Genomic DNA, 25,008 nt, shown 5'->3' on the forward strand with positions numbered 1-25,008 from the left:
AGATTTAAAAGCTTTCTAAAAGCAGTGGTTTCATAGGATAAAAGGATTCAAAATTAGGTACCCGAGTAGACTGCTAGTATACAAAATAAAAAATAACATAGATTATCCAATGTGGGTGAATACTGGGATGTTTCATTATGACAGACTATTTACTTTAAAAAACAACAACAACAACTGTGTCCTTTACCCAGTAATTTATCTGAAAAGCATCACCTTCCCATTTGTAAGTAAATTCAAATTTTAAGTAAATGAATTAAATAAATATAAAGGGGTATTTGTATATCCAGCCTCTTTGTTTTGAAAAAAACTGAGTATGACACCTGTTGAGTAAAAATGATAAATTCAAAATCACTGCATAGATCCTTTGATAATTTTCATTTCTTAAGGAAAGAAACTACTTGAACCATTTTGTTCTTAACAGAGTCCTTTCCTTCTCAAGAACTTAAAATGCTTTAAAGGTGTTTTAGACTTGTCCAGAAGGAAGAGACTTTGTCGGTTACTTCCAATTACACAAGAAGATTCAGGTCACTCTCAAATGTTAACAGTAAAGGTAAATAAAGTATCGACACTTGTCATTCACACTAATTAGGTCCTCTCTTGAAACTCTGCTCTACAGCCAGAAGTCTCTGGACAGAAGGACAATCAACTGCACATAGTATATAGTACTTTGATTATAGAAATAATGCCATTTTATACAAATTACATTCCTGAAATTTTTATGTATTCTTCTGATGGACAGTTAAACTTCCAGCAATTTTAGGTGAAGAAAATAGGAATGGATATGTGCCAAGATTTAGCTATACAGATGTTTGAAAACTGCTTTTGATCGTTTTTTTCTTTAATAAAAATAATCTAAACGTACAACAGTACAGCAGAGTTAAAGAAATAGTGGAACATATTCCATCAAGAATACGATGCAGTTATTGAAAATGATGTTGCAGAAGAATAATATATTAAGTGGAAACTGTGGTTTATATATCAGCACGCAGCAAAATCCTTGTTAAATAAAGATATAAATATTAACCATGATTCTCTCTATATAGCAGTGTTACAGGTGATTTTTAATTTTCTTCTTCACATGTATCTGTGGGTTCTAAACCTCCTAAAAAACACAGGAATTATAAAATAATTATGTACTTATACAATTTAAATATATTTATATAATTATTTTAAAATCCAGAAAAAAATAAACAGTATTTTAGAAACTTTCGGAAAAAAATAAGGTATTTCCAACTTTGAATGGGTTGCACAGAGAAGTTAGAAGAAAACATACTTTTACTTTTCTGGAGCAAGGTTAATTCTTGCTTTTGAGCAAAGCTAATTCTTAAGAAGGGAAAATTTCTATAACATAGCTATTTTCAAATAGTAAGTACAAAAATGTATATTCGAAGTCTAGAAAGTAATTGTGGAATTTTTTAATACTTTCAATTAGTATGTCTCCTCTTTCCCCTTAGAAGACAGAAGTAAAGATCTGAAAACAATGCTTGAGAATCATAAACAATGAGAAAGCTGATAACAAAATTCAGATCTTTTAAATGCTCAATTTGTATCAGGATAGTCAATAAACATTATCTCTTAGGTCTTGTCTCTCCTGCTGTTAGCAATATTCAGCTTCAATATATAAGTGAGGCATTTTTAAAAACTCCAAGTGTGTTTCCTTATTACCAAAGTAGTTTATAAAAATCTAGTGATAATTCCCCTTGCTAGTAACTAAGCAACTTTGGTATTCATGTGAAATACGCATTAAGGTACTTAGTAACCTTCTCCAATAAAGCTCTGTAAACACAATTTGAGTTCTCCCTACCAGGTAACGTGTTGATATTAAATGATGATTAAATGAACATTTTTAATAGGAATAACATACTGGACCTCAACTATTATCTTAAAATACTTTGTACACTTTTATTTTACTTTCTAATGGGTTTTTAAACCCTGTATAAATAGAACTGTTTTATCCCTTTTAGTTATGGCTGGATTATTATTAGCAGTAAGTATCACTTCCAAAGGCTAGGCTCTAATGCATTTGTACACTGAATATTACATGTAATGACGTTTAATACTTCAATAAATCTTGCTCAATATAGAGCTATAATTCAAGATTAGTACCTTTATTACTTCCTAGCAATAAATCAGATAATACCATACAGGAATACTGAAAAGAGTTATCTTCTTGAAACCCAGGTTCATTACCAAATTAAATCATAGGAATGTTTAAAACTACATACATGCTTTAAAAAAAATCTGCTAAGAAGAAAGGAATTGGATCTCTAAATTGACTAAGTATTTCAACTTTAAATCAAGACAAATTTCAAAAAATCAAAATCCACCAAAAGCCATATATTAAAGTTTAGTCACCAAATCTAAATAAATTGGTGCAAAATACTCTGAAATTATTCAATACCACTCTTCTCCTTGCTCTCAGTTTAACTGCCACCATACATTCAGATATACACATTCCACATATTATATTTAATAAAATACAACTTTAAGGGCTAGATGATTTCCCACCCCCATTTCTTTATCACCTTACCCCATTCTGTGCCATCCCCTGAACTCCGTGCCTCTCCAGCTCCTTCACCGTCCTCAGCAGACACTAAAAAATCAAATTCTTTCAGTGCTTCCTCAGTATCAGGATCATCGGTTAGGTCAGCAGCTAAACCTTCATTACCTATCTATAAATGGAACATAAGCCAAGAATTACCTTTATGCTAAATTGTGAAGGAGTCCTTTATGTTTTCACACAATTATCTTTACATTTGCACTCCCATTTTTAGATTAGATACAAAATTTTAGATTTTCCACATAGTTCACCAATCCCAAATTATACCCTAGATAAATGGTTGTCAACAGTGCTGTGTGAACACTGTTATAAAATGTGATGCAAGCAATGTGGTAATAAGAATGGTTAAAATCTTAATCTTCAAGTATGATGATTCTTACAAAGAACTTCTCTAATTACAATAGATTCACAGGTACCAAAAGACCCATGCACTAACTTACATTCTAACATGTTGTGTTGAATTGACCTCATTCACTGAGAACTGCACAGGCAGTCCGTAACATATAAGGATATGGCATAGTTAATAAGGACATTAATGCAAGTCAACAGCTGTGGTATTTATAGTAGTGCTTCCCAGAACAAAAAAATAGGGAAGGATCAAAATCTCTATTCACCTATGCTCCACATATGAGTGTGTTACACATATGAAATTTGGCAGAAAGGTTGAAAACTGCTTTTATAGACTGGAAGCTTCTGAGAAACACTGGCATTTTTCCCATATTACTGTAAAATCCCAAAGAACCACAACAGAACCCATCCACTTTTTTTAAAAAAAACATACTTGAAATACTGTACACTATTTTGACAATTCACACATAGATCATTTAATCTACTTTTGCTCTTATAGCTAACCCGCATCAACACTAAAATACATAAACCTGTTTCTTAGGTTATGAGCAAAAGCAAATTTTTATTAATCCTTAACAAACAATGAGCGTTGACACGTACATTTACAATTCTTAGTTTACTCCCTCACCCAGGGTGGGAGTACCACCCCACTTCAGTTACAATTTACCACTTGTTTACTGTACAGGAAGAGAGAGACTTCAGCAGTGATTCTTAATTGTGACAGGAGTGGAAAGGATGTAACTTTTTAAAAAAAGTTTCAAATCACTGGACTAGTCCTATAAAAACAGACCCTTTCTTGCCATTTATAATACAGCAAATAATTTGTACTATGTGTAGGTAATTCAATAAGAACTGACTATATAAAACTTCCAAGTGACATAATAAATGATCAATCACTCCCAATGTAACAAAAGACATCTTGAAATTTTCTATTCCAAATACATGACTACATATATTTTAGCTAATAAGAATAGAAAATTGAATTCTTACTTTGTGTTTATTTATCCGATGTTTGTCTTTTCCTTCTGGGATGCCTTCAATCATGTCATTTTCCTCTTCTTCGTCGCTGTCATCAGCATTTTCTAAGAAATTGAATGTCTCAAGAACATCACCAGAAGGCCTGTAAGAGAGGAAAAATGATGAACCAAAATATTCCAATGATTAATTCTAATATTTCTTGCTGTCTCCTATTTTAAAATAGTACTTGAAGGTAGTAGAGAGATTCAAATGAAAACTTACTTATAATGTATTATCTAAATATTCTACACAAAAATGTTTGAAAGATCATTTATGTTCTACAGTTAAAGTATCTATCAATAAAAGCAGTTGTTAAGTTTCTACAATGAAAATACTTTAAGTAATTGCTGCATCAAAATAAAAACCCTATAGTATTAGGCACTCAAATGTGCTATTATTTCTCAAAATAAAGCCATCATGAGCAAGCAACTTAAACTCAGCATTTCTTATAGCTCTACAACCTCTTACAGCTTGGTGCAAATGTTTACGACTAAAACTGAACTTTATCGGGATGCTCAGATTTAAAGTTATGGTAAATCAGATATAGAACATTCCAATCCATTTTACAGATTTCCTTACCTAGAAAACAGGATTATTAATATACTAAAGAAATACTTTCAGGACTTAACCTGGTGGTCCAGCGGTTAAGACTCGGTGGTCCCAATGCAGGGGGCCCGGGTTTGATCCCTGGCCAGGAAACTATTAGATCCCGCACGCCACAACTAACAGCTTGCGTGCTACAAGTAAAAGATTCCACATGCCACAGCTAAGACCCGGCGCAGCCAAATAAATAAATACTTAAGGGGGAAAAAGAAAAACTACTTAAAAAAAAGAACTTTGAAGTGTTTCAGAACCACTCATATAATAGGTAACAGTGATAATCTATTTTTATCTACTTACGAAGTCATTTTAAAACTATAATCTGAATTCCTCCTCTATGTACAAAAAAGGTTTTCAAATAGTTGTTTAAATGTCTAAAAACAGAGGCTGCAACAGAACGGTGAAAGCTTCAGCTGAACACAGACTCTCACAATGAAAGTCTCAACTCTTCCACTGACTTAGCTGCCTGAATTTGGTCAAGTCACTTAAACCTTTTGGCCTCAACTTCTTTACCTGTAAACTGGGGGGGTTAAACTAGATGACCTCAAATATCCTTACTAATACGAACAGTACATGGTAACAAAAAGAATAATAGTCTAAAAGTTAGGGTTTTTTCCCTCCCTGATTGGTTCTTAGTCCAAATTAAGGATATAATACAATTCAGACTATTTTTTTAAACATCTTTATTGGAGTATAATTGCTTTACAATGGTGTGTTAGTTTCTGCTTTATAACAAAGTGAATCAGCTATACATAGACATATATCCCCATATCTCCTCCCTCTTGCATCTCCCTCCCACCCTCCCTATCCCACCCCTCTAGGGGGTCACAAAGCACCGAGCTGATCTCCCTGTGCTATGCAGCTGCTTCCCACTAGCTATCTATTTTACATTTGGTAGTGTATATATATATGTCCATGCCACTCTCACTTCATCCCAGACATAGGGTTTTAATAGGTCTATTATACTCTGCCAATCCAGCACATGGTTCAAGGACCTGTATCAACACTGAATGTAGAAAGAGATGTGTTTTTCAAGTGCAAATTAGTAAGAACAAACAAAAAACTACGACAATAACAAAACACATACTTTTCAGTTCAACATTAGTAATACGTCTCGATATCTGGGGATTAAATGAAAGGCAAAGAAAATATTTGACAAAATTGGCACTTCAATGACAGAAAAATAAAAAATTTAAGACATGAGAGTTTTGTTTTGAACTTTGATAAAGTATTATTGTTCCTTGGATAGAAGTGAGAACTCTATCCAAGAAGTGAGAACTCACGTTTCAGGTTTTAAAAACTGTATTTGATCACAACAATACACGTACAAGGTTTAAAAGTCAAACAGCACAATCAATAAAAGAAAGAACAGATGAATCAGACTTCCCAAAATTAAAAACTTTTGCTCTTTGAAAGATACTATAGAGAATTTAAAGAAAAGTCTACAGATTGGGACAAAATATTTGCAAGTCACACATTTAATGAGCGACTATATAAAGAACACTTCAATCTCAACAATAACAAATAAAACGATGAAAAAATGGGGAAATTATTCAAACAGATCCTGTATCAAAAGATATGTGGATGGCATACACAGATGCTCAACATTAGTCTTTAGCAAAATGGAAATTAAAGCAACCATGGACTGTGAAGGGTCTAAGACTTTGCCCTACTTGCAAGCTACCATGCTGTTTCTCTTGAGATGTTTTCTTTTTAGCATTCACGATGATGGCCTTTGTATGGATTTTTTAAAATTAACTTTATAGTGTAACTGGGAGAAATCCTTTCAATGTGGAAACAAACATCCTTGGAAACACATTCTATAAATATATTCCAGAATTTTTTTAAATTACTCTTTAAAAAATTTTTTCAACACCAGTTTACCTGTTCTCTCTTTTTGAAACTCCTATTCAGATGTTGTCCCTCTTAGACTGATCTTTAGATTTTCCTCTCTTTTCAGTCTTACTTTTTTTCCCCTTTTCTCTTTTCTGGGAGAGTCTTTTATCTCCCAAGTCTTACATGAAAATTATTTAAATCACACTTTTAAATTTCTATTAGCTCTTTTCTGATCTCTTACTGAACCTTATACAATAACATATTACTGTTTTATACATGTATTATCTTCTCTCAGTCCTCTCAGAAGAGTAATTATAGTTTTGAAAGTCTTCTGCTCCCTCTTTTCTCTGCGTTCCTTTTTTATGTTTGGTTCCTTTGGTCTCCAATTTTCATATTAAAGTCTTTCCTTAACTGTTAATATTTAACAGTGAGGCACAGAAAAACTAATTGGATATATTGTGTACATGGGTGAGGCTTGTCAAAGTAGCTAGCTTCACTTCTGTATAACAACAGGGCAGAATCCCAGCCATTTCACTGGCAGATCCCAACTGTCAGATCATAAGGTCTTCTCTATTAATGTGATCATATTCCTGCCTGAAAGGGATTTAAGACCAGCTGCCAACATACCTGAAGCCAAGTAGAAGGAAACAGGGAATCTCACCGCTCAGCTAGAGATTTTCAGATAATCCTCCTGTTTTCAGTATAGTAGCCCACCCTACAGTTGCTTGTTTTCTTAAGAAATCAGAAATCACTGGAATTCACCAGAAAATATACCACCATTCTTTGGGATAGGGGAGGGGTGTTCAAGCGGCTACACAGGATTAAAGAGGGGGTTTAAGATTCTAACTGCCTCTTACATAAACCTGAAACTAATTCTCTATTAATAACCCCCTCTAAACCTGACTCCAGATGTACCTGATACCTCTAACTCCTTAGCTTTTGGAACTTTACTGGCATTTTGGGACTTGAATTGGCTTGTTCCTTTTCTTCTTTCCAGCTTCCAAAATTATTAAGTTCTCCCTATCTAATGGACAGTATATCCTCTCATTCTTTCTATATATTCAATTTTTTGTCCTTATGTGTCAATCAGTGTGTCTTAAAATGTCTTTAACTGATATTTTAACAGAGGTTCCAGAAGGCACACAAGTAAATCTGCCTTTAATCCACATGCTTAAGTGGACATCTACATCTATGGAATTTTATAATAATTTTTTTCTTTGCCAACTATTTCCTATCTTTTCTCATTCAATAAAAAGCAATCAACAGAATTTTTTAAATTATATATCCAGATGAAGGGAAAACAGAATGAAGTCAAGAGTAAGATTCGTAAGTAAAAGGGTAAAAAAGAGTCAGTGTTTTCTAGAGATAAGGGAAACCACAAATATGGCAAGATTCCAAACAGTCAGAGTAAAAAGAAAGAGAGCAACTACTGGAGGTTCAAAGGTAAATCAGACCAATCACTAAGAAGCAGAACAGCTTTTCAGTTACAAGACCTATGAGAACTCTCTCCCCCAATGAATCCTTATAAGGTGGAGGCTGTGTGATATGATACACTATACACCCACAACATCCCCCTACAATAAACCAAAGAATAAACCAAGAAAGACAACAGTGACATTTACTCAGTAGAATCTAGTAAATATTACTCTTGATTGGGTCACATTTCAACTGCATAAGCAATATTTCATCATAGCTAACACTTATTATGTACCAAGCATTGTTCCAAATGCCTTACATTAATTCATTTCTTCTTCACATCAACCCTATCATTACCATTTTACAAATGAGGAAACTGAGGCACAGGAAGGTAAAGTACCCTGCCCAAAGTCACAGCTAGTAAGCAGCAAAGTCCAGATTCAAACCCAGTCTGTCTTCAGAGTTCCCATTCTAAACCATTAAGCATACTGTCTCTAATAATATGATCTACAATTTACCATTCTTCTACTGTTGAACATGTAGACTGCTTCAAATTTTTATTGTTATAAATGAGAATACGATAAACATCTTTTTGTTGACACCTCTATCAACATGTTAGGTCATTTTCGTATTTCTTAGGAATTTTCAAAGGCCCTGATCATAGCTGAACCATACACACCTACATTAGTACAGACTCGCAATATACAGCTATATTCATTAAGAAGGAAATCACATTGATTAAAAACAATTATTACCTAAATGTCTGTGGACGGATAAATGGATAAAGAAAATGTGGTAAATACATTCAGTAATTATTCAGCCATTAAAAAAGAAGGAAATCTTGTCATATGCTATGACACTGATGAACCTTGGGACATTATGTTAAGTGAAATAAGCCAGTCACACAAGGACAAATACTGTATTAATTCCACTTATATAAAGTATTCATATTTATATAAATATATATAAAGTATTTAAAGTAGTCACTTGTAGAAACAGAAAGTCAAATGGTGTTTGCCAGGGGCTGGGGGAAGGAGGAAATAGGGAGTTGCTATTCAATGGGTATGGCGTTTCAGTCATGAAAGATGAAAATGTTCTAGAGAAGTGCTCTACAATATTGTGCTTACAGTTAACAACACTGCACCGTACACTTAAAATTTATTAAGACAGATCTCATGTTATGTGTTTTTTACCACAACAGAAAAAAAAAACTATTAAACTCTTAATCTTGCAAAGGGAAGAAGCTTTACAAGGAGAAGATACAGTCTGTTGTGGATTTTTAATTCAGATTCAGGTGTGATATAGTAAACTGTGTTCTTCTAAAGTAGTTATAAATCCTAAGAACTACTTAGCCTGGTTAGCTGACAAGTTTAGTTTAAAATAACATAGTAATATCCTTGCTTTTTCTCTAAAGCTATGAAAGCTCTATGATTCCTGAAATCCAGAGTAAAGAAAACAAGGACTCTGTTAGATGTCAAATTGTTATTAAAGAGACCTTATTTCTCAGAAATAAAACCCGTAAACTAAAGGCTTATGTTAACTTTAAAGTCTTTAAATAACTGCATGATGTCATAAAATGTATCTAAGGTATGAAACAATGCTAGTTTATAAACTGTACATATTATTAACTTCTTAAGCTCTACCCAAACTAATGAATTCATTTTGGTTTTTTCCACTCTCTTTTCTTTGTCGTTCCAACCTATGTAATTCAATGTAATATCTAATGGTAAAAAATGAAAAGAAAGTTCCATCTGCTTGACAGCTTGCATTTATCAAATCTGTACTATAATCAAAAGTGTATTTGGTAGACAGAAAAGAAGTGTTAATGAGGATGTAGAGAAATTAGAATTCTTATACATTTCTGATGGTAATGTAAAATAGTCCAGCCACTTTGGAAATGAGTTTGGAAATTCCTCAAAAAGGTAAACACAGAGTTACTGTATGACATAGCAATTCCACTCCTAGGTATAAACCCAAGAGACTTGAAAACATATGTCCACACCTGTGGACCAATGTTCAAAGTAGCATTATTCATTATTCCAAAATGTGGAACCAATCAACATGCCCATCAATTGGATAAGGAATGGATAAACAAAATGTGGTATATCCATAGAAAAGAATATTATTTGGCAGTAAGAAGAAATGAATTACTGACATATGCTATAACATGGATGAATCTTAAAAATATTACACTAAGTAAAAGAAGCTACTCACAGAATAACCATTTACATAAAATATCTAGAATAGGCACATCTATAGATACAGAAAGTATATTAATGGTTGCCTAGGGTTGGTGAGTGGGAGGAATATGGGAAAGAATGGGGAGTGGCAGCTAATGAGTACGACGTTTCTTTATGGAGTAATGAAAATTTTCAAAACTTAGATTGTGGTGATGGCTGAACAACTCTGTGACTATCTTAAAAACTATTAAACTCATATACTTCAAGTGGGTGCACTTTATGGTATGTGAACTCTATCAATAAAGACATTAAAATTTTAAAGTATATCTGGTAGCTTTCTGAGTCCAAACACAATGCAAAGCCTTGTTTCTTTAACACTAGTGTCTAAACAACCATTACTATTCTAATTATATAGTAGTATAATTTATTGAAAATACTCTAACAAAAATTTAAAAATCAAGACATTAAAATAACTCTGAATTACATGAAATCACCCTCTAATTTTAATTTTGCACCTATTTCAGAACTACAGTCATTCTCTTCGCATCAAAACTTAAGATAAATAAATCTTAAAAAAAAATTTATTTATTTATTTGGCTACACCGGGTCTTAGTTGCGGCACGCGGGATCTTTGTTGCCGCGTGCGAGATCTTCGTTGTGGCATGTGGGATCTAGTTCCTTGACCAGGGATAGAACCCAGGCCCCCTGCATTGGAAGCATGAAGTCTTAACCACTGGACCACCAGGGAAGTCCCAAGATAAATAAATTTAATATATATTTTTAATAAATTTATTTTATTTTTGGCTGCGTTGGGTCTTCATTGCTGCATGCGGGCTTTCTCTAGTTGTGGTGAGCGGGGGCTACTCTTCGTTACGGTGCATGGGCTTCTCATTGCGGTGCCTTCTCTTGTTGCGGAGCATGGGATCTAGGCATGTGGGCTTCAGTAGTTGTGGCACAGGGGCTCAGTAGTTGTGGCATACGGGCTTAGCTGCTCTGCGGCATGTGGGGTCTTCCCAGACCAGGGCTCGAACCTGGGTCCCCTGCACTGGGAGGCGGATTCTTAACCACCGTGCCACCAGGGAAGCCCCCAGACAAATAAATTTAAAAAGCACCTAAATAAAAAGTTTCTTTGTCCATGGTACCATTTGCAGGGCGGGGAGGAATCTTTAAATCTGAACTCTACATGCTTCGATAACTGTTAACAGCAATAACAAGAAGCTAAAGAAATTCACAATACCTGCTATATAAACAATGTTAACCTATAAGTATAGGTCATACCTTTTGATTTCTTGTCCTTTTTGCTTAGGAGATTCACCTCCATTCAGGATCTGTTCTAAATTCTTTGTCTCTACTGATCCATTTGGTTCTGAATTAGATAGTCCAAGTAATGATCTTACCCGCTGAGACCGTACATCTAATATTGTATCTGTGTAACCTACTTCCTGAAGATATCTATAAGAGAAAATTAAAAATATTAAATCCCACATATTGTTAATACATGCAATCTTGTCAAATCAAAATCACATCAAAGAATTTTAGAAAAATCCATAATCCTATAAAATTTACTCTTCCTTTGTCTCAATAACTTTCTTCTCTCTAGTTCCAGTTCTACAAAAAAAAAAAAAAAAAAAGGCCGATTACAAACCACAGTTTAATTTAAAAAGCATATAGATGGCTAACACTAATTAAGGGCCAATTATCCTGAAGCCTAAAAAGACCTAGAGCGTTAAAAAACTTTTAGGAGTTGATGATATATATTACTTAAAAAAAAAAAAATTCCAGAAAGTGGTAAAGGATGAACAGAAATAAACCTCAGAACAATGACATGCTACGTTTAAACCCTGGCTCTTAGCCAGAGGTTGATGGCTAGATTAGCTCTCCTTCTAGGATCTAAGGTCTTATAGCAGTCCTACAGTCCCGCGGTTTTCAAACTTTCCTTGTTATCTAAACCAGGGTACCTAACAGAGGATCTAGGATGAGACTGAAAAAGAAGAAAGGGACTGAATCATGACATAAGTATAGATAATGGGTCATGAACGGCTTTGTGTGACAAATTTTAAAATTTCTTCCTAAAGTATTTGACAGGCTAAGGGAAGATGTTAAAAAGAAGCCTTTTTTGTTTCTTTTTATATGTTGCTGACAAAATAATAGAGGATTTTTAAGTGAAAGCTAAAGACAGGGAGACTGGTTAGGACACTAACACAGCAAGAATTAAAACTAGAGAAGAGGAGAAATGTGAGAAAAATAAAATATCTTAGTGACTTGGTACACAAGTAAATATGGCAGTAGAATAAAAGAAGATATAAGAATTTTGGAAATTTTTCAGGTTTCTAGCTGGGAAGATATAAGAATTTTGGAAATTTTTCAGGTTTCTAGCTGGGATGGTTGCATGGTGGTTCTACTGAAAAAAATGAAGAATAAAGGGTCAGAATATGGTTTAGAGGATACCTATCAAATAATCAAGTAGTATCTATGAAAGTGGTAACATTTATTAGGCACAATGGTAAGAAGGTCAAAAGCTCAGAAGGGACTGGACTGGGTGTACAGATTTGGGAGTCATTAGTGTTTGGAGATATTTGAAGCCATGGATTTAAATGAAGTTACCCAGAGAAAAAGCATAAGTAAAAACAAAACCTGGGGACACAAACATCTAAAGGGCTGGAAGAATAAGAAACTCAAAGGAAAATTAAAAGAAAGAACTTGAGAAATGAGGGTAAAAAAAGCAGAGAGTAGTTTCATGAAAGTAAGAAAAACAGAGTTTCAAAAAGAAATGAAGAGTTAATGTCAGATATTTCCAAAATATCAATATGAACAAAAAGGTTCTCATAAATGTTTGTGATAGAAGCTTCAGGGGAATATCAAAATGGAAAACAAACTAGACAGCTGAGAAATGAATAAGGAAGACTATGGAGATAAACTACTGTTACAGAAAAATGAGAAGAGACACAATATAAAGCCAGGCAATGGGATTAGGCATTTATGAGATAAATACTGTGCAACTGATTTCTCTATAGCCGTCATACTCTTCTAAAAAACGCGATCCTCTTTTGAGGAAAAAAAACTCCCACCACACTCTAGCCATGTGGTCTAAAAGAACTGTCAAGATCTTAAACAACCCAGGTAAAAATAACTGACTCGTGGGCAGTTATTTGATCAAGTCAAGACAAATCCAATTCTCAGAAATTATTCTGACTAAAGTAAGGGATCCCCTGCCACCTGGAGAAAAGTGGTTTTCAGTAGAAAATAAAACTGATACACAGAGGAGTAGAACACCAGAGAATAAGAACATATCCTGGGTGTTTCCAGTCCCTGAGAAATCTTCAGTGATACACTAGCTCTTAAGTTTCTAACACTCAGTTAATCAGCACTTCCCTCAACTCTGCTAGCTATCCCAGCATCCTTCCAGGCAGTAATCTGTTTTTGAAGTTTGTTTGAGTTTTAGTCACTAACTGTCCAGATTGATAAATACTTCTTTGAATGGAACATTAGAAACTGAGATGATGAATATGAGGTTTAAATACATTTTCAGAAAGGAAAGCAAAAAGACAGTTCTCACCTGATAGCCTTCATGCTTTCAGTGAAGTAGAGCTTGAGGTGCTCTAATGAGAGTAAGGGAGAATGGGCTGAGATGTGGTAAAAGTTCAGAATATCCACTGAGGGCAATGGGAGCAGATGACCAGGGATATGGAAAAAGGCTCTATGCAATGTTTGGACAGGAAACCGTGAATGTGTAATGGCATTCACACAATTCTGTGATTTTTCTCTAAGAATTAATTAGAAACAGAAGCAATAAACAGTAAGACTCATTAGGGCTGGGATACTGCAGGTAGGTATAGTAAAATGATTGGTGGTGGGGGTAAGGAGTGGGCAGCAGGAAAGTTAAGGGTACCAGCAAAAGGGTAAAGGATCATGGGGTCTAAGTGGAAGCTAGGGAAACAACAAAAAGAAACAACAAAAAAACCCCACCGCCAAAAAAAAAAAAAATTAAACCAACAATAGGTAAAGGAGGTAAGGGAAATGAAACAGTCAAGGATCTAAAGATCAAAGTAAGGTCAGAGGACAAATAACATGGGAACTGGAGTAAGAAAAGTGGAATATGATCAAGGAATATTCCAGAGGTAGGGCAGTTCTAGGTTATAACAAGATCAAGGGTCTGACCACACTTCACTGGGTTACTGAAGTGATGGTAAAGATGGTAAAGAGTTGAGAAAGTTGAATTACCTAACATTTCAGTAGTACGCAAGTACCAAAGTTTTCAAAATACAAGGGAAAAGAACGAATAGATAAGACAATAATATTTGCCACGTAAGTACTTCTAATACGGCAAAGAATTCAAACATCAAAAAGGTTCCTCGAAAAAAAATGCTTCCTCAAAGATTCAAGTAGAAGCAGGATTTAGCAAGCCACTTCTGAAAAGTTTCTGATAACCAGTTAAGTTGCTTCTCTAAGCCAGTCACAATCTCACTTAAAACCAAATATGTAAATTTTCCAGTGATGGAAATGAGAATGTCTATAAGTATGAACTCCCTATTTTTGTTCTGGTCTTCAAGACATCTAGTCTTTATGACATCCTACTCCACAAATAAGAAAAAAACATCATTCTGAGAAATGTTTAGAGAAACATTCAGAGGAAACAAAACTTTAAAAAGATCCAAGCATCTAACAAAACAAAAAAGAAGCAATATGAAAACTATACACATTGTCCCATTATCATTAAATAATTTTCACTTGCAAAGTGACTGAATAGAAGCACTTTCATACCTAGATCCTTAAAGAAAGGTGAAAATGAACCATTACTCACTGTCTTAACAGCTGTCTGCCCTGCTTCCACGTTAACTGGCTATTCTGAGGTGCTGTGAGAGCCTCTGTGTCTTTGGTTTCTTCTAAAATTAACAGTAACAACAACAACAACAAAAACAAGACAAGTTTCATACACGTTATTTCAACTCCTGATAATACTGCCAAAGTTTTCTTAAAGTCCCACAAGAATATACCAAAATATTTTATAAAGGCTAGAAGAAAATTAACTTTTATTGAGTGTTTACTGTGGGTCACTCATTTAAAGTGTGTTTATCCTGACAGTCCAAACACTTAGGCACCACCCTCCTTGTTTTATTACAAGTGATTTAAAAATCAAAAGCCCAGGCTTTGAAATGAAATTTTATTGAAATCAATTTTTTAAACTACCAGAATTCTGCTGTTGAATGCTTTTGAAATTAAAAAGTGATATTTACTATTTATATAAACTTTTCAAAATCAACATTGTGTAGAAATTAGATATATTTTTATAAAACTAATGAATAACTTAGAGTCTGTATCAGTAGACTCTAAGGCTACATACAAGACTCTATACAGTCGATTTCATTTTTAGAACTAAAAGTTAGACCAGAAAACAGTTTTTACTATATGTAAAAAGTCATATTCTTTCTCTGGTAACAAAGTGTATGCATTAAAAAAGAGTTTAATAAACAGTATAACTTCAGATGAGTTAAGCTCTCAACTAGTATATCCACAGTGATATTTAAAACTATTCATTGGCACTAATGATACAGAAATATTTTCCTGCAATTTCCCATTATAAAAATTATGATAAAGCAAAGAATATAGGGCCATAGAAGACAAGCCCTCACATTGAATGTTGAGAACTCTTACCATGGCTTACAGTCATTAGGCTCCTAGACTCCTCAGAGTCACATGAACAAACAGTTATTGGTAGCAATTCAAATATTCTCTGCAGGTATTACTTCTCTAACCTTAACAATCCGTTATTAATATCTTCTCATTCTTCCCCTGCACGTAGAAACATCTATAATTTCCAGAAATAATTATCTCATTCTAATAGCCCCCATTTTTTATTTATGACTTTTTCTATTTATACCATTTTGCCTATTTTTAAATCACATATAACACATAATTAACTGGCCAAAAAAATACATTTAAAAAAAAGAAATACAAATTGCCCCAAATCCTATCACCAACAGTGTTAGTACTTGAGATTTTATCATTCCATATTTTCCATCTGAAAATAACATCAGCTTCTCCCCTCCTTAAATTAAAAAAAAAAAAGTCGAAGTGTGTGTACTGCACTACAAGCTGCTTTCAATACTTAATGTATCTTGAACATTCTATGGCAATAAATATAGATTAACATCATATAAAATAATTATATAATCTACAGAAGGTATATACCTATTTAATTTAACCAGTTCCCTAATGTTGAAATGTTTCCATTTTTCACTATTATAAATAATGTTGGTAAAAATATTCTTGAAGTACATCCTAAGCGTACAGCTCAATGAATTTTTTAACACACCCATGTAACCAGTACCTAGATGAAGAAATAAAATGTCATCAGCACCCCCAAAAACTTTCATCGTGCCCTTTCCCAAGTCTAACTAGATATTCCTAAAAGAATATTAACACTACCCTGATTTCTAAACACTAGGTTAATTTTTGAATTTGATATATATGAAATCATTTCTATCAATTTTCAGTTTTATGTGATCCACATAAAATTTAGTTATAGCTTATTCACTTTTGGTTATAGCTTAGTCTAGTTATAGTTTATTCACTTTTTTTTTGCTAAACAGCATTTCCTTACACTAAAATATCACAATATATTTGTCTATTCTATTGGTGAAGAACATGTGAATTGCTTCCAGTTTTTTGCTATTAAAAGTAATGATACTATGAACATTCTTATACAAGCCTTGTGATGAACATTTTAAGGAGTGGAATTACTGGGCCACGGGGCACGCTATGTTCCCTTTAGCAATACAGTTATCCCACGCTTTTCGAAAGCTCTCTTTAGGCCACCTCGCTTTTATGAAAGACCAACATTTAGTACCTGTTTTCGCTAGCCTAACTGAAAAAATTCAGAGAGAATTTTCACTCTTTATGAAAAAAGGCGAAAAGAAAAAATAGCCTTCAGCATTTGTTTTGCAGTGAACTGTTACAGTGGCAGCACGCACCCCCAAGCAGCGAGAGAGGCACCACCAAGCTCCGTAACAAGCCCATAGCTTTGATCTGTGTCTATTATCATCTGTGCTTTATCTTGATCTATTTTGTGCATCATTATCAAGATGTGTCCAAAGGTAAATTGCATCTTTGTTTTATGTCATTTTGGCTTATGAACAGGAATGCTCTACTTTGGGATACTGGGGGAAACTTGTACTGACAAATCACTTTCAGAGCAGTTTTATCAAACTAGAATTCCAACACCAGAAGGTGTGCAAATCCTGGTTGATCCACATCCTCAGCAACACATGACATTTTCTCTTTTTCATTTTCACATGAAATGTGAAATGTGGTAGGTGTCTAATTGTACTGTGCTGTGGTTTTAAGTTGTATTTAAGTTGTATTTCCTCAAATAAGTTGTATAAGCTAATACATTTGAGCATCGTTTCGTATGTTTGTTGGCCATTTGGATATCCTCTTTTATTGGTGGCTTTTCAAGTCTTTTACCCATATGTCTACTGTTGTAGATTTTTTCCCTTAAATGTAGGGAAATAGGAGCTGTTTACAGATTTGGATACACCCCCTTTTATAGAGTTAACTTTAGGATATATATACTGGTATTACTAAGACAAGGGTATAAAAACACACATACCTTGTACTTCTTTCGTAACAGTATTTCGTACGTTTTCTCTTTTTTACATTTTGATTTATTTTAAGTATATAAAAGGCAACACTGATTCATTTAATGTTTATTTCTTTCTATACTTTGATGTAAATAATTTTATCTCATTGTTTGCATGGTGTATTTTTGCCCATTCCTTTGTTTGTTTTCCACTAAACATCCTGAGTAGTTTTTCTACATCAGTAAAAATAATCTACTTTATTATTATTGTTTCCTATAAATAAAATACTTGGTTGTTATTTTATTCTTCAATTTAAGGAAGTTTTAATAGTTAAGTTTATATAGCTAAAAACAGACTTGTTTTTCTCTCATTTCAGTTGGGGGCAGGAGAGATTACGTGCTAATGATTTTCCTTTATACCAACTTGTACCAAGACCAGTTAGCCAATTCCGACTCTAGTTCCAGGAACAGTGGGGCTGTTCCTCACATTTATACAGACCAAGTTAGGGGGACAGTCCTCAAGTTATACTAAGTGGGGAATTCCCTGGTGGTCCAGTGGTTAGGACTCAGCGCTTTCACTGTTGTAGCCTGGGTTCAATACCTGGTCTGGGAACTAAGATCCTGCAAGCCATGCGGAGTGGCCAAAAAAAAAAAAAAAGTGATTATTTTCTGAATATTCTAGCCATATTAGAAAAAAAATGAGTTAAAGAAAAGCTATGAAGACATCAGGTTTTCTCTATGGTGAAACCACTGTACTCTCTCTAACTATAATGGGACTGCTGCAGTAAACATGGCCCAAAATATACAGGCCTTCCATCTTTTTATCATTTATTATAGCTTTTCCAAGGAGGAGACCATAATATTGTCCCCTGGCATCTGAGTCTTCGTAACCACTTAAAAGCTAGATCAAAGGAAACCTATGCCACTCCTATCTTGGTCTCTTAATTTTATATATGACAACTAGGAAGATATGGTTGTGGTGCTAAAATTGGTAAGTGGAGAAGACCTAAGAATAAATCAACTGCAGGTTATACATATAGGGTGTTTCTGCCAAGTTTTAAGTACTTGATGTTAAACCAAAACCAATTAGCTAAATTTTAAAAATTTACTGTAACATTTAACTTAAAAAAAAATCCCTATTTGTTTTATTTTCCCTACCATGTATGCTTTGACTTTATTAGGAATGGAAACAACTATACAAGGAGAAGAAAAATTGTATATCAAAATAAAGACACATTTTTTTCCTTATCTTAGTAACCAGCAGCCAAGAACAGTATAGAAATCAATTTGCCTGCACCATCAAACTGTGTATATAAATGGGTTCTACATATACCTCAGAAATAGAAAATTGCAGTAATATTCCCAAATATTATATAACATAAATCAAAATATTCTTTCCTTATTAAACTTTTAGATTACTCAAATTGTAATCATATGGAACCCTAAATTAACACTAAACTGTTATAGCCTTTTCCTATATCCAGCCCTCTCTTCCTGCATAACTGTTCATCAGATACTACTCTCACACTCACTACTTTAGTAAACAGCAAGGCCAATTGGAGATAATGTTTTCCTTCTCTTATCCTTATCTGGCTGCCTCCGTAGTTTCCAAATTCAAATTTGCAATTTCTTTATGAGTTAATCACAGCTTCTCTAGAAAAAAAAATAACTTTTTAATAATACAAAATTAAGCTTATATAGACTTGGATAAGAATTGCCTACAGGTGGTACAAAGAGTTACTCATTACCTTCCACTTCTAATGACAACCAAAAATACACCCAGTTTTACACAGGTTTCAAAACAAGAAAAATAAGAGAACCTCGGGATTATGTAGATGACACTATTGATACTACTTTTATTTATTATTTTTCCCCAAATTCTAGACAGTATTATAATAGGCAACCATCTAACTAACTGATGCTTTCAAAGCAAAATGGGGGTAAAGAGAACATGTTTGTTACATAAAAATGAGCTTAAACCAGTTTTTCTTGCATGGGGTGTGTGTGTGGGGGTGGGGGTGGGGCGGGGAGATTAACAGAAGAATCAAGTTTACCTGATTCAAAGGTTGGCATTTTCAAATCACCTTGGTTCAGTTCTGTGCCGTATTTTAATTTGTGATACTTTGCCCTGAAAATTTAATAATAAATTGTTGAAAGAAAAACAATTTTTTTTCCTTTTCTACGTAGGCAAGTAACTAACTACTGGTATATATTTCTCCAATGACAAATAAAGCATAATATGAATGTCTGTTTCTTTAAACTTTACTTGCAAAAGAAGTTGGAGAAAAACAATATACTGGATGTAAAAGAAAAAAAATAAGATAAATTGCCCAACTAAAATATACACCCAAGTAAAGATAAATTTTTCCTAATCTGTAAAACAGAAAAAACTTGGACTCTATAATAAAAGATATTATTTCAATTTAAAGATTTTAATCTTTTTTTCTTTTCCTATATAAGAATCAAATCAAAATATCGTCCTGTATTTTGGGCAAATCTTTGTATCTTTCAAAAGGCGTTAAATACACTGTATAATAATACATAAAAAGAATAATATTGTTCTACTTTATTTTATTCATATAAGAAAATGAGGGACACATACCTTTCTTGTTTTAATGCATATTCTAACATCTTTATTCTTCTTACTAAATCCTTCTTCAAGTTTTCTTGACCTTTTCTTTCTCCTTGCAAAAATGCTATCCGGGCCTAAAAATACAAAAAGTTCATTTATTTTCATTTTTTTCTTAACTATACATAGGAAATTGAAAAAAGGAAAACAATAAATGTAAAATTCTGCCCTTTTATTCATGACAGCAAGATTTAAAATTCATAGAAGCAGTTGATCAAACTTTCTTTGTTAGATAATACAATCACTTTAAAATAAAGATAACTATAAATTAGCTATTTGCTTATAATCCTTTTGGTCTCTAATATTAAGTTTTACATACTTTTGAAAGGAAATTTTATATGTAAAAATTGCACCTAATTCCTAACAAACAAGTCACAAAGAACTAAAAAATATTATATTCACAAGTAGATAAATATTTTTCCTCAAATTAGATATTGCTTGTTTAAAAAACAGTAATATTCCCTCAAAAGCATTTCTTAAGTAAGAAATACTTAAAAATTTATAATCTTTTCCATTCTATCCACCACACTCCAAATTGTTTTATGTCTTGAAACAATTATCCAGAGTATTGCAAATAGTTTAAGTTAAGCCACTTTATGTTCAATGACCGCATTACTTTCTGTTGTCATTTTCTACAGTGAGAGAATTTTTTTTTCCTTTTAATTGCCTTATTTTCTCAGAGAGACAATTCTCCATCTTTTTCTGGCCCTTCCCAGCATGTCAGCCTCCTTTATACACCCCACACTAAAGAGTAATGTTTAAGGAGGCTGGCATCTACATGGGGATATTTGCTGTTATGAACATATTTACAATAAAATTAACTTTCATGCTCTTGCCGAGATGACCAATAGGTGTATTTGCCCATTAAGAGAAAGTAAGCTACTTTATAAGCTAAATTATGGTTAATTTTTTTAAAATTTCAGTGAACATGGAATCAGAACAAATGAATTCATCTGAATAATTTAACACATTAAGTTTGGAAAAATTAAATGAAATCATTCACAACTCCATAAGACCTGAGAAATTATATACAACTATATAACAGTCTACATACAAATTTCAAAACAAAAATAAAGATCTAGGAGCAATGGTAAAGATTCAGAACCTAATAATAGTCTAGATCCTAAAGAGAAAAGTAGCACTTCTGACTCTCTTAAGCTGTGGAGCAAAGGTAGAATATATCAGTTTCATTACACAACTTCAAGAAATTCTGATTGAGTTTTCTCCTGTATTGGCTTTAAAAAAAAACAAACATGAATCACATACTGTAGAACCCTTATGTGACTCTAATTTCCAGATCTCATAAGTATTTTACAATTAGCAACAGAAAAAAATGAAAGAAGCTCATTTTATTTTGCTTCTTAAGAAGTAGTGCACTTCCCTGCTGGTCCAGTGGTTAAGACTCTGCGCACCCAATGCAGGGGGCCCAGGTTCCATCCCTGGTCAGGGAACTAGATCCCACATGCGTGCCACAACTAAAAAAAAAAAAAAAAAAAAAAAAAAAAAAAGATCCCACATGCCACAACTAAAAAGATCTTGCATGCCACAGCAAGATCTTGTACACAACAACAAAGATCCCACATGCCACAACTAAGACCCAGCACAGCCAAATAAATAAATAATTTAAAAAAAAGTAGTAGCAGTAACTGGTAATTTTTTGGTTGAGAAAGATACTGCAAACTAAGTGCAAGTCATACTGTCCTCTAAGGAATTAAAAAAAGACTACAATACTTCCTATTAGAATCTTATACTGTTGTGAGAATTCATTTTCACTTCTTCCTTTGGCATTTTGGTATTAAAAGTCATCCATACCTAGAGAATCCAGTAAATTAAACAAAGAAGCACAAATCCTGTAAAATAGCAAGAACCCCAAAGCAACTTCTGAACAGGAGCTGAAGTGAGGTTAACTCACAAAGACACAAGACAAGGAAATGGTAAGAATTCATTAAAATGAAACTTAAAAGGACATAGTCTAACATAAAATACTGGAGAGGAGAGTAAAAAGCAGATAACAACAGAGAAGTCATGACTACTGGAACTGATCTTATGACCTGTACAGACTAAAAAGGTAAAGATTATGTCTGATAGTGATAATAAGGACCAATAAAATAACAGATTTGGCATTTAGTAAAGGATCATGGACAGTGGACTTTTCGATTGCTTTTACAGGTCATAATGCACCATGAACAGCATCATCTTTGCAAATAAACACTTTAAAAAGTAACCACAAAAACCATATTTACAAAGACACTAACAATAAAGAAAAGGATGGATAAATTCACTATAATTAAAAAGCTTCTGTTCAAGATAAAGTAGGAATTGGCAACCTACCTGTTTTTGGACAGCCACAGAGTGAAAAATGGTTTTAAAAAAAACAATAAACAAAATTAGAATACGCAACACAGACCCAATGTGACCTGCAAAGCCTAGTATATACTATTAAGGTTTGCAAGCCTTCTATATTAATATTAGACAAAATAGACTTTATATGAAAAAAGGTCATAAGAGACAAAGGACATTATATACTAATAAAAGGTTTAATACAGCAAAAAACAAAAAACAGTTATAAATATTTACATACCTAATGAGACCATCAAAATATATGACACAAAAATTGACAGAATTAAAGGAAGAAATAGTTCAATAATAATAGCTGGAGACTTCGATATCCCACTCTCAATAACACATAGAAGAACCAGACCGAAAATAAGGAAACAGAGGACTTGAACAACTCAATAAACCAGCTAGATCTAACAGACATATATGGAACACTCTATCCAACAACAACAGAATACACATTCTTCTCAAATACACAAGAGATATTCTCAAAGACAGACCACACGTTAGGACACAAATCAACTCTAATCAATTTTAAAACTTAAATATCATTTAAAAAAATCTCCTGTGATCACAATGGATGAAGTTAGAAATTAGTAACAAAAAAACTTGAAAAAGCCACAAATTTGTGGATATTAAACAACACCCTCTTGAACAACTAATAAAACAAAAAAATCATAAGGAAAATTTAAAAATACTTAGAGAGATATGAAAATGAAAACACAGCTTACCAAAACTTATGGGACACAGCAAAAGCAGTGCTAAATGAATAACTTATAGCTATAAAGGCTTACATTAAAAAGCAAGAAAGAGGGGGTTTCCCTGGTGGCACAGTGGTTGAGTCAGCCTGTCGATGCAAGGGACATGGGTTCGTGCCCCGGTCCAGGAAGATCCCACATGCCATGGAGCAGCTGGGCCTGTGAGCCATGGCCGCTAAGCCTGCGCGTCCAGAGCCTGTGCTCCACAACGGGAGAGGCCACAACAGTGAGAGGCCCACGTACCAGGGGGAAAAAAAAAAAAAAAAAAGCCAAGAAAGAACTCAAATCAACAACCTAACTTTACAACTTAAGGAATTTCAGAAAAAGAACAAACTAAATCTAAAGCTAGCAGAAGGAAAGAAATAATAAAGATTAAAGCATAGAAATAAAATAGAGCAGAGAAAAACAACAGAAAAAAAATCAACAAAATCAAAACTTGGTTCTTCAAAAAGATCAACAAAATTGACAAACCGTTACCTGGATTGACTAAGAAAAAAAGACACAAATAACTAAACTCAGAAATGAAAGTGGGGATGTTGCAACCAATTCTACAGAAATAAAAAGGATTATAAGAGTACTACAAACAATTGTACACCAACAAATTGGATAACCTAGAAACACAAAATCCACCAAGACTGAATAATGAAAAAAACAGAAAATCTGAAAAGGTCTATAACTAGTAAAGAGATTGAATTAGTAATCAAGAATCTCCCAACAAACAAAACCTTTAGACTGATTGCTTTATTAGTGAATTCTACCAAACATTTAAAGAATTAACACCAATCTTTCCAAAACATTTCCAAAAATTTAAGAGGGACATTCCTTAACTCAATGAGTCCAGCACTGTGCCAAGAGCCAAAGCTAGATAAAGGTACTGCAAGAAAACCAGTATCTCATAAACACTGATGCAAAAACTCTCAACAAAATACTAGTAAATCAAATTCAGTAGCATATTACAAAGATTACAAATCATGACCAAGTGAGATTTATTCCTGCAATGCAAGGATGGCTCAACATAAGAAAACCAATTAATATAATATACTACATTAACAGAATAAAAAACACATGACCATTTCAACTGATGCAGAAAAAGAATTTGACAAAACTGAACACCTCTTTCTTGATTAAAAAACCTCAACAAACTAAGAATAAAAGGAAACTCTCATGACATAATAAAAGCCATTTACGAGAAAAAACAACAAACGTCATACTCAATGGTTAAAGACTGAAAGCCTTCTCTCAAAAATCAGAACAAGGACGCCTGCTTCTAACACTCATGTTCAGCATAGTACTAGAAGTCATAGGCAGAGCAATGAGGCAAGAAAAATGAAAGGAATCTAAGTTAGAAAGGAAGAAGTAAAATTATCTCTGTTCACAGATGATATGATGTTATATGTAGTAAACCCAAACAATTCCATAAAAGTCTGTTACAACTACAAATTCAGCAAAATACCAGGACACAGTCAATACACAAAAATCAATAGCATTTTCATACACTATCAGTGAACAATCATGAAAGGAAATTATGAAAACAATTCCATTTACAAAAGCATCAAAAAGAACAAAATACTTAGTTAACATAATATTTAAATAAGGAGGTGACAGACTGGTACAATGAAAATCAAAAAATATTGCTGAATGAAATTAAAGACAGAGGGACTTCCCTCGTGGTCCAGTTGTTAAGACTCTGGGCTCCCAATGCAGGGGGCCTGGGTTCGATTCCTGGTTAGGGAACTAGATCCTGCATG

At 33.5% G+C, this 25,008-nt stretch overlaps 1 protein-coding gene across 4 annotated transcripts in view; it reads right to left on the bottom strand.

The window, feature by feature from the left end:
* The window catches only part of STRN3 (striatin 3), a 109,512-nt gene that overhangs the window by 32,739 nt on the left and 51,765 nt on the right, over nt 1-25,008 (bottom strand). For 3 of the 4 annotated variants that reach the window (XM_029239661.1, XM_029239659.1, XM_029239662.1), the window contains exons 2-7: nt 20,139-20,242; nt 19,591-19,664; nt 14,759-14,840; nt 11,236-11,409; nt 3,899-4,028; nt 2,531-2,672 (exon numbers count right to left, since the gene is read on the bottom strand). In XM_029239661.1, the coding sequence (XP_029095494.1) occupies nt 2,531-2,672; nt 3,899-4,028; nt 11,236-11,409; nt 14,759-14,840; nt 19,591-19,664; nt 20,139-20,242 (706 nt within the window). The remainder of the gene's footprint in view (nt 1-2,530; nt 2,673-3,898; nt 4,029-11,235; nt 11,410-14,758; nt 14,841-19,590; nt 19,665-20,138; nt 20,243-25,008) is intronic. The other variant, XM_029239660.1, reaches the window with a different exon arrangement.

Source organism: Monodon monoceros, unplaced genomic scaffold, assembly GCF_005190385.1.
Source record: "Monodon monoceros isolate NGI ecotype Baffin Bay Population unplaced genomic scaffold, NGI_Narwhal_1 Super_Scaffold_21, whole genome shotgun sequence".
Classification (NCBI taxonomy): domain Eukaryota; kingdom Metazoa; phylum Chordata; class Mammalia; order Artiodactyla; family Monodontidae; genus Monodon; species Monodon monoceros.